Raw genomic sequence first — 10,813 nt, 5'->3', positions numbered from 1 at the left:
CTCTTCTATTTGCCATTGCCTTGGAACCCTTGGCCATTGCCCTTAGACTCTCTACCTCTTACACTGGTATCTTTGTTGGGACAACCGAACTTAAGGTCGCCTTATTTGCAGATGACATGCTCTTATTTATATCTGACCCACTTTCATCTATCCCTGAAATCCTACGCCTGATCTCAGATTTTGGTACAACGGCGGGATACAAGATTAATGTTGAAAAATCAGAATTACTTCCTTTAAATGTTTCCCCCTCCTTGCTCTCCACACTCACGCAGACCACTACCTTCACGATCACACAGTCACACCTCAAATACTTGGGAATCAGTATCCCGCGAGATAATGCTAGTACATATGAGCTAAATTTTTCAACAGTTATCTCTACTGTCCTTACCAAACTAGAGGGCTGGGCCACTCTTCCCCTATCTATGATGGGACGGATTGCAGTCCTTAAATCGGTAATATTTCCGAAAATCTTTTATATCATGCAATCCCTTCCAATTGGCCTCAAGGACCTGGACATCATCAAGCTGCGCAGAGCTATGACCCGTTTTATCTGGCAAGGAAAGAAGCCCAAGATAGCTTTTGCGAAGCTGGTGATGGACAAGTCAGAGGGAGGGTTCGGAGTCCCAGATTTTGCATCATATTCCCTTACAATCTTCCTTCGATATGCCACAGACTGGCTACTGGGCAAGAGCACTTACACAGACCTAGCCTTAGACACGAATGCCCTCAGCCCATTCTCTCCTGGTGCTCTTCTACACACAAAAAAGGCCCTGATTCCACCCCCCATCTTGAAACACCCTCTATTCAGAGACACCTATCTTAGCTGGGTGAAAATCCATAAGAAATTAAAACTAAACCACACTGCTTCCACATATATACCTCTCTGGGGAAACCCATCCTTCCCTCCATCTCTTCACAACATCTTATTCCTCCAATGGCGGGAGAGGGGGCTGTGCTCTGCATCACAGGTTTTCGATCCAGGCGGACACATCACGCAATTTGAAACGCTGAGAGACAGATATTCTCTACCCTCCTCTCACTTCTTCATGTACCTTCAAGTGAGACACTACCTGACATCACTTAACCTTAATCCCCCTCACACAACTCACCTCTCCCCACTAGCAAAAATTTTAAAGCAATGGGAGTCCAAAGCTTACAAAATCAAACAGCTATATACTCACCTAGTGAACATTCCAGCCACAACATACCTACCAAAACTAGCTGCAGCATGGCAATCAGAGATCTCGAATATCACCTCCTACGACCAACTGCTTAGCCACCATCAACGCACCTTATCAATATTGAACTCTGCATACCTTCAAGAGGTCCACCTCAAAACCATACATAGAGCATACTTACCACCTTACAACCAAGATGCCGATAGCCCCTCCAACTCTAATAAATGCCCTAAATGCAAAGGGGCCAGAGCCACCTTCTACCATTGTCTCTGGAGTTGTACTAGGATCCAGCGCTTTTGGAATAAAGTGTTAGGATTTATTAACTCCAACTTCCACATCTCTCTACGCCCAGACCCGAGGGCTTGCCTATGTATGAATTTCTCAACGTGGAACTCGATACCTGGGGTTAAGCCACTATATCCCATGTTTACCATGCTTTTTACGATCGCAAAAAAAATGATCCTGAAACGCTGGGTTGTCAGATCCATCCCCTCTTTAGCTGAAGTCTTAAAAGTTATGCTGACATATATTTATTTTGACCGCAAAACTACCATTCTCACGGGTTATTCCAGTCTTGCGAAGTTCCACAAAAAATGGAGTCCTTATTTGTCCACCCTAGACCCGGACACCCAAACGCAAATAACCTCAGCCTTTGAAAACCCCCTGTGGAAGATGTCCAAAGGACCAACTAGATAACGCAACTGTGGGAATTAACCACACATCTTTCTTTGAATAACAATTTTACCCCTTCCCCCTGCATGATTGTTTGTCGGGTTGTACGTCTGGTATAATACCTTCTCATCTCCCATGCCATCAATTACCCCCATGTATGCTTTTCCTTCACCTTTATATTTTCTCCCTCACCCTATATACCCACCTCTGACTCTATGTTTTTAGCCCTCACTCCATGAACATAAATGATGAAGAATGTAACAATTCCTCCATACACAACATCTTGGGTACACGCCTGGAAGGCACCTTACCCAAACCAGTAAAAACCAAGTAGTAGTGCTCTTTCTATCCCCACCCCCCCCCCTGCTCTTTTCACCCTTCCCTCACCTCCTCCCTTCTAAACCCCCCTTTTTTCCCAAACTCACTCTTTAAGTTACAATGTTATTACTTAAATATTTACCTAAAAATTGTCTGGACCACACCTACAGGGGTCTACAACTACAAAATACCATTTATTGGAGAGACCGAAGTACGTGAGACAATTTACTGTTTAGCTGCTCTTATCTCCTCGTTTTCTACATGTTTACATGTTTTGTGTTTTGTGTTTTGCTTGCCGAATGTACTCCTACATTTATATTCAAAAACTCAATAAAAATCAGTTTTGCAAAAAAAAAAAGTGACTGTCTTAAATTCTGTTTAATACATTTTTAATATATGTATTCGGTTGCCGGATGAATTTTTTATTTTAATTGTATTAATTGTGCGCCCTCAGAATCTGTTTTCTATTGTATTTTCCTTACCCTGGTCTAGCAGAAGGGTTATTCTAGAGGTGCAACTTCTTCCTAGCGCAGGATAAAGTTAAATCGTTTTTGTTTAGATAGATAGATAGATAGACACACACACACACACACACACTCAACTATTGGTCCAGCACTCACATGATAGTAACAACTTCACCCGATGCCCTCACAATTGCAGCAGCAAAATGTAAAGAAGAGGTGTGCGGCACTCACAGCCCATGGTTGCTATTAACTTTTCAATTACTTAAATTGTCATCAGGATGCATCAGTGTATCCTTATATATAGATATATATGTATATGTAATATACACATATATCTATATAATAAAAGGTTAACACTGCTCCTCACTTCTATGGGGGGAGTGCAAGCGTTTTGCATGCCGGCGCCAACTAGCAATTCATTAGGGAGCGCACAGCTGCCGGCGCTGACTTTACTGAATAACATTAGAAATGTAGACCTGGTAGCTAAATTGACATACGTTAAGTCGACATTGACAGAATGTTGGCAGTCACAATGTCAATACAGAGTTTCAGATGATAACAGCCCTAACCCTACACGCAGCCTAAGATCGACTGTCGACATCCACAGTGTCAAACTATTGATATTAGACCATGTTGACATTATCAGTGCATACCATATAAACAGTGAGTTTGGAAAGTCCCTCTACAGTGAACGCTGTCTCTGGCTGCAGATCTCCTCTGCAACTGTGGGAAGCCAGAGAGAGACAACACATAACACAGATAAGTAATGAATTCTCCTTTATTTCATGTGAATAAGGTGTTTCAAAACAATGATGTTATATTACTTAGCACACATTGGAGGGTATCCAATTAGCCGCATTTGCAAAAAACTTAAGTTTTTCGCACCCAATGTTTCTTCGTAGGTAATTGGATACCCCCTATTCTCTGCAAGGAGACCTGCTTAGCACACAGATACTGCGGAGAGATTTTCCGAACTCCCTGTATAATATACATAGGGGTATATGCAATTGCGGTCGAATTCCCGAAATTGTCGCATTTCGGGTCATTTTCGACCAAAAAAAAAAATTCGCCTATGCAATTCAGTGCTTTCCGACCAAAAAACGGACTTTCAAAATTCGACTTTTTGAAATTCGAATTTTTGCAAATTCGACTTTTCTGCAATGATATAAGTGCTGCAATTCGACCAAAGCATATTCAATTCAAGTTTGGAAATTCGACAGCAGTGCTTTTAGACAGCAAATTCGTCATTTTCAATCCGCCACACTTTGGAGGGTGAAAACAAATAAAAAAAATTTAAACATGTTTTTTTTTGTGTTTTTTTTTTGGGGGAATAGCAGATCTATTTATATTAGAAGGGATTAGGTACTTTTTTTTTTTTTTTTTTTGGAGGCACAAATATTATTTATATATTTTTTAAAATATTATTTTTTTTTTTTATTGCTGGAACGGTAAAATCCTAAAAAAAAATGGCGTGGGGTCCCCCCTCCAAAGCATGACCAGCCTCGGGCTCTTCGAGCTGGTCCTGGTTCTAAAAATGCGGGGAAAAAATTGACAGGGGATCCCCCGTATTTTTAAAACCAGCACTGGGCTCTGCGCCTGGTGCTGGTGCCAAAAATACGGGGGACAAAAAGCGTAGGGGTCCCCCGTATTTTTAACACCAGCATCGGGCTCCACTAGCTGGACAGATAATGCCACAGCCGGGGGTCACTTTTATATAGTGCCCTGCGGCCGTGGCATTAAATATCCAACTAGTCACCCCTGGCCGGGGTACCCTGGGGGAGTGGGGACCCCTTCAATCAAGGGGTCCCCCCCCAGCCACCCAAGGGCCAGGGGTGAAGCCCGAGGCTGTCCCCCCCCATCCAATGGGCTGCGGATGGGGGGGCTGATAGCCTTTTGTGATCATGAAAAGAATATTGTTTTTTCCAGCAGTACTACAAGTCCCAGCAAGCCTCCCCCGCAGGCTGGTACTTGGAGAACCACAAGTACCAGCATGCGGGAGAAAAGCGGGCCCGCTGGTACCTGTAGTACTACTGGAAAAAAAATACCCAAATAAAAACAGGACACACACACCGTCGACAGTAAAACTTTATTTCATACGTCGACACACACATACTTACCTATGTTCACACGCCGACATCGGTCCTCTTCTCCATGTAGAATCCACGGATACCTGAAAATAAAAGATCAATATACTCACCTCAACCAGGGTCCAGAGATAAATCCACGTACTTGTAGAAAATAACAAACCGGACACCCGACCAAACGGACTGAAAGGGGTCCCATGCTGACACATGGGACCCCTATCCCCGAATGCAGAGAGACCTCTCAGTGACAGCTGTCACTGAAAGGTCTCTAAAGCCAATCAGGAAGCGCAACTTCGGTGCGCTCACCTGATTGGCTGTGCGCTGTCTGAACTCAGACAGCGCATCGCACAGCCCCGTCCATTATATTCAATGGTGGGAACTTAGCGGCTAGCGGTGAGGTCACCCGCCGGTCAGCGGCTGACCGCGGGTTAACCCCACCGCTACCCGCAAAGTTCCCACCATTGAAAGTAATGGAGCAGCTTTGCGATGCGCTGTCTGACAGCACAGACAGCGCACAGCCAATCAGGTGAGCGCCACGGAAGTAGCGCTTCCTGATTGGCTGAAGGGACTTCAGTGACAGGAGTCACGTGATGTCCCGGCATTCGGGAGAAAGGGGTCTGATGTGTCAGCATGGGACCCCTTTCAGTCCGGTATGGAGCGGGTATTTGCGTTTTTTTTTTTTTACAAGTACGTGGATTTATCTCTCTGGACGTGGATTTATCTCTGGACGCTGGAAGGTGAGTATAATTTTTTCACAGGTACCTCGGATCGTCGGAGACCGTGGCAGTCGGCGTGTCAACATAGGTAAGTATGTGTGTGTCGGTAGTGTGTAATAAAGTTTTACTTTCACGGTGTGTGTGTACTGTTTTTATTTGGGTATTTTTTTTCCAGTAGTACTACAGGCACCAGCGGGCCCGTTTTTCTCCCGCATGCTGGTACTTGTGGTTCTCCAAGTACCAGCTTGCGGGGGAGGCTTGCTGGGACTTGTAGTACTACTGGAAAAAACAATATCTTTTTATTATCACAAAAGGCTATCAGCCCCCCCATCCGCAGCCCATTGGATGGGGGGGACAGCCTCGGGCTTCACCCCTGGCCCTTGGGTGGCTGGGGGGGGGGGACCCCTTGATTGAAGGGGTCCCCACTCCCCCAGGGTACCCCGGCCAGGGGTGACTAGTTGGGTAGTTAATGCCACGGCCGCAGGGCACGGCATAAAAGTGACCCCCGGCTGTGGCATTATCTGTCCAGCTAGTGGAGCCCGATGCTGGTGTTAAAAATACGGGGGACCCCTACTCTTTTTGTCCCCCGTATTTTTGGCACCAGCACCAGGCGCAGAGCCCGCTGCTGGTTTTAAAAATACGGGGGATCCCTGCCCAATTTTTCCCCTGCATTTTTAGAACCAGGACCAGCTCGAAGAGCCCGAGGCTGGTTATGCTTTGGAGGGGGGACCCCACGCCATATTTTTTTTCGGGTTTTTCCCGTTTTTTAAAATCGCGGCAAAATCCGCCAAATCGGCCGATTTTCGCCCGCGATTCTGGCGAATCCGTTTTTCATTGAATATGGTGAATTCCGGCAGCCACCTGCCGGAATTCACCTGGCGAATTTAGTCGAATTAAAAAACGGCGAAAAATTGCCGCGATTCGCCGTGAATTGCATATACCCCATAGAGGAGTCCTCCTGTGCTTATAAAGTGGAACAACAGAAGACATTAGCTGGTACTGGGGAGAAAAAGGAGGGTGGGAGCAGTTCTCCAAAACTGAAGAAACCCATTCCGTTTTGTCATACAGTGGGAACCTTGACATTCATGCTTGTGGATACCATAAAACACCTTTCATCGCAGATCAACTTTGTTTAATGATGCTATAATGACATTGTCTACTAATAAATTCTGTGAAATGGTCACTTATCAATGAACCTCAAGTAGCTTCCACTGCGAGAACAGGCATAAATCCCAAACCATGCATGCATTATTCAATCATATGTGCCGCATCTGCAACGCGCCATATCATAAACACTTAAACACGTGAAGAGGTGCATCACAATATGCATAACGAGTGTCGCACAATCCAACTGTATTGTAATTTGTGCTTGGTGGTTATCAACTGTGGGCAGTGAAATAAGTGGGTTCTAGAAGTTTACTTCTGTATATTAAATTACAAAGAACAGCTACATTTCTGCTTCAGAAAAGGGTTCTGTTCTGTATTTTAGACTTTCCAATTAGTTTGATTCCTTATTTTTATTCAGGCTACACGTCTACTAATAAACTTTATAGGCTGAGTCCTTTACTCAGGAGAAAGGCTTTTTGGTTTGGCTCACGACCTAGGAATTCTCGAAGCAAATCCATTCCATCCACGGAACCTCCGGGTTTCAGGATAAGGTTTCTGTATTTCATTCCAACCTAGAGGGAAAAAAAATAGACAGGACTTTGTAGCCAGAATCTTAACCCCAGAGAAAAGAGCTGAGGGTAGAGAAAGGTGACAGAAGATGAATTGATCTGCCAGGTTTTACTGTTTAGCTTGGCTAAAGCTCAGTCACGTTTCCTACCTCCATAAATGTCATTAAACTACAGCGCTAACACAAGAGCATGGAAAGAACCACCATAAGCAAAGTATTCGCCAAGGGTCTTAGCTGATGTTTCAAACGGTAAACTAAATAATTAAGTTGTAATTCAGCGCATTTGGAAATAGTCCTAGAACAGCGTCTACTTAATGGTGTTAACTGCATTTAAAAGGGAAAATGTTCCAACCTCCACAATTAATTTTTAATGCAGAGGGGGAGATTTATCAAAGTTTGGAGAGACAAAGTAGAGAGAGATAAAGTAACCAACCAATCAGCTCCAGTCATTTACCAAAATAGGGCCGGATTCAATATTCCGGTCCTCCCTCCCCGCCCGCAGTATTCTATTGTTGCTGCGGACGGACGTAGCGAGCTGAAATGCGTGAAGAGACCCGTTTGGGCGCCCAAACAGGTCTCTTCACGATCGCGCAGATTACTTAAGTCGGAATGGAATGCGCACGATAACGGGCACGTTTGAATATCTCCCCTCTCTTTAGACGGGAGATAGGGGGTGCGATATCAATTGAATCCGGCCCATAGTCTGTAACATGGCAGTTAGAATCTGATTGGTTAGTACTTTATCTCTCAAAGTTTTGATTAATCTCCTCCACAGTAACTCATTGTATACTTCATAACTGATAAAAGGGCCTGATTCTGAGTCATACAATGCTACACCTTTTGCTGTAGTTTTGCCTGGGACTATATGCTAATAACAGCCCTTCCCCTGGTGTACACGCCCACTTTGAGTGTCTTAAGATGCCACCATCGGTCGCACCACTAAATAGTACATTAAACTCCACCAAGGGCTGGAAATTCGGTTTTTGGCAGACTATCATAAGGCAACCCCCCCATCACCGAAAATACTTACACGAATGTCCTGGGCTCGCCTATGCCTGGCAAGTACACACCTCCCAACGTAACTAATCTCGGCAGAACAGGTACTAATTGTGGACCATGACACGGGAACAGCTAATAAAAATTGAGTGACGTTTGGGTAGATCAACGGGAGGCCTATTTTGTCCCGATTATGGGAGTATGAATCCTGGGAGGCGTGCACTGTGTGACAGGATGCTGTAACCTTAAAATAAAAGCAGACAAAAAAATGCTCCAAAATATGTGACCTATTACTATATTTTTTTCAATAGTTTTTATAAAGATGGGCTTCTATCTCCAATGATCACACTGCGCAGGAAAGTGGCTTCCAGATGCCATTCACACTAATACGAGTATACTTAGAGAACAGGAGTGAGTAGCGGAGGAAAAAATGTGTAACAATACAATTAGAGGAATAAATCTTTTTAACAATGAAACATATTTCATTGAAAGTTTAATAGATGCTTCTCTTTACAAATCCATATTTTAACATACTCAAGTTGCTAAGGCTGCCAGTCACAGGCAACGCATGAGAAGATTCTGGGCATATTCATTGAGAAAGCTATGGGGGTACGAACACAAAATATTTAAACTTTTTCATATTAGTCTTCAAGTACCCCGTTTGGTCAATACTTAAACGGAATATACTGTAACCAAGAGTCACTGATGTAAAAGCAAACTCCATCCTCACACATCCTTCCCCAGACCAGTAATAGGACCGGGGAAGACATGGCCTACACATGATGTCCTACCTCTGGGTTCATTATTCCTTTCTGTTTGAAACAACTATAGAAGATATCCATGGAGAAGACCTCACTCCACAAGTAGCCATAATACTGTCCATCATATCCTCCAGCCAGATGGCCAAAAGTAGCCGGCATGTTTGTACCTACAGGTTAAAAAAGTAGAAAGGAATATTAAAAAGGATTGTAGTTAGTGAATACGGGTTGGGCACATGTTGCCAGCTGCTGGAATCCCGGCAATCAGCATACCGACCCCGTGGGTAAGCATTCTGACTGCCGTCATTTTGAGCGCTCGGAATTCCGGCGTCAGCATGGTGACCTCCAGGATCCCGAGTGCCGGTCACATGACAGCAGCCCATGAATACAGATCACTCACTGTCCCCCTACACCAGGCTTGGTCAACCTGTGGCTTTCCAGCTGTAGCTGCACATCCCAGCATGCTCTGCTAGAGTTTTAGCATTCGCTAATAGCAAAACTGTGACACTGCATGCTGGGAATTGTAGTTTTCACAATAGCTGGAGAGCCACAGGTTGGCCAGCCCTGCTCTACACCATGTATGGATGTGTAGGTACCTTGCCCAAACCGAGCACCTAAAATAGAAAAAATTATAGCTTAACAACAAAATAATTAACATCAATTTACCAGTATTGCCCCTTAAATAGTGCCAGCATAGTTTTATACCTTACTATCCCTGAATGGTAATTACTGAGCTAGCAGATTGGCATTAAGCGGCTTCTTGAGAGCTGTGAGCAAATGTACCTAAATGGAACAAATTTGCACCTGAATTAATGCTATAGCAATACAAGAGGTGCAAATGCTAATTTTTTGCCTGCGGGGAAAGCACTGCCTACTTTTTCATATATCACACAAATACTGGCCAACTTTATTGTAATACTGTAACTTAGAGATGAGGCAGGATTCTCCAAAACAGGATTTCTCAAATCCAGTCTTCAGGATACACTAACTGTGCACGTTTTCCATATCTCCCAGCTGGACCACAGGTGTAGTCATTACTGACTGACATGCTTTAAAAAATCCGCAGGTGGTTGTAATTATTGACTTGTGATTCTGTTAGGAAACCTGGAAAACATGCGTGTGTTCCAAGGACTGGATTTGAGAACCACTTTCCTAAAATAACTAATTATGTCTACGTATATTACATTTGAACCACCCTCTTGCATCGCAACATGGTTTTACCGAGATGCAAAATAGCGCCTTCCAGATGGATTTACACATACATTTTAAATTAGATAAAAGTTCTGTGTGAAATGTATGGAAGTGGTCAGTTCTTTAGTTCAGGTGGTTCCCAAACTCGGTCCTCAATGCATCCTAACAGTCCAGGTTTTAAGGATATTCATACAGGTGGTTTAATTAGTAGTTCAGTCAATTTGATTTAGCCATCTGTTCTCAGCCATGGATATCCATAAAACCTGGACTGTTAGAGTTGCCTTGAGCACAGACTTTGGGAACCACTGCTTTAGTTACTCTGACCTGGACAAAAAGAAGGTTATGTAATACCTGGAGTAGCGGATATCCCCAGAATCTCCTCTGCATACTTGGCATATTCACTGGCAGGATCAGCCGACGTCTTTGTATGGAGAGACTGGTCAAGTTTACTGAGAACAATCTGGCGAAGAGTCAGAAGACCTAGCAGAGACAAGAATTTAGAGGCACTGAATTATGAGGAAAGACTTACAAGGTTAGTTATTTTTACACTGGAAAAGGAGGCGGCTGAGAGGGGACATTATTAATATAGATACATAAAGGGACAATACAAGGATTTATCAGACAATCTGTTTATCAAAAAACGCTACACAGGACACGAGGACACCCCCTGAGGTTAGAAGAAAAAAATTACATACACAATGGAGGAAAGGGTTCTTCACAGTAAGAGCAGTAAGGATTTGGAATTCTCTACCAGAGGAGGT

At 43.9% G+C, this 10,813-nt stretch overlaps 1 protein-coding gene across 2 annotated transcripts in view; it reads right to left on the bottom strand.

Annotated features, from left to right (window-relative positions):
- Positions 1 to 6,188: 6,188 nt before the first annotated feature.
- The window catches only part of NLN (neurolysin), a 147,333-nt gene continuing 142,708 nt past the window's right edge, over positions 6,189 to 10,813 (bottom strand). For both annotated transcript variants that reach the window (XM_063963235.1, XM_063963240.1), the window contains exons 11-13: positions 10,404 to 10,532; positions 8,895 to 9,031; positions 6,189 to 7,111 (exon numbers count right to left, since the gene is read on the bottom strand). In XM_063963235.1, the coding sequence (XP_063819305.1) occupies positions 6,980 to 7,111; positions 8,895 to 9,031; positions 10,404 to 10,532 (398 nt within the window). In that variant the 3' untranslated portion in view covers positions 6,189 to 6,979. The remainder of the gene's footprint in view (positions 7,112 to 8,894; positions 9,032 to 10,403; positions 10,533 to 10,813) is intronic.

This window comes from Pseudophryne corroboree, chromosome 1 (genome assembly GCF_028390025.1).
Source record: "Pseudophryne corroboree isolate aPseCor3 chromosome 1, aPseCor3.hap2, whole genome shotgun sequence".
NCBI classification, from domain to species: Eukaryota; Metazoa; Chordata; class Amphibia; order Anura; family Myobatrachidae; genus Pseudophryne; species Pseudophryne corroboree.
Note: the sequence above shows the minus strand (reverse complement) of the source record. Positions and strands in the feature narration are given on the sequence as shown.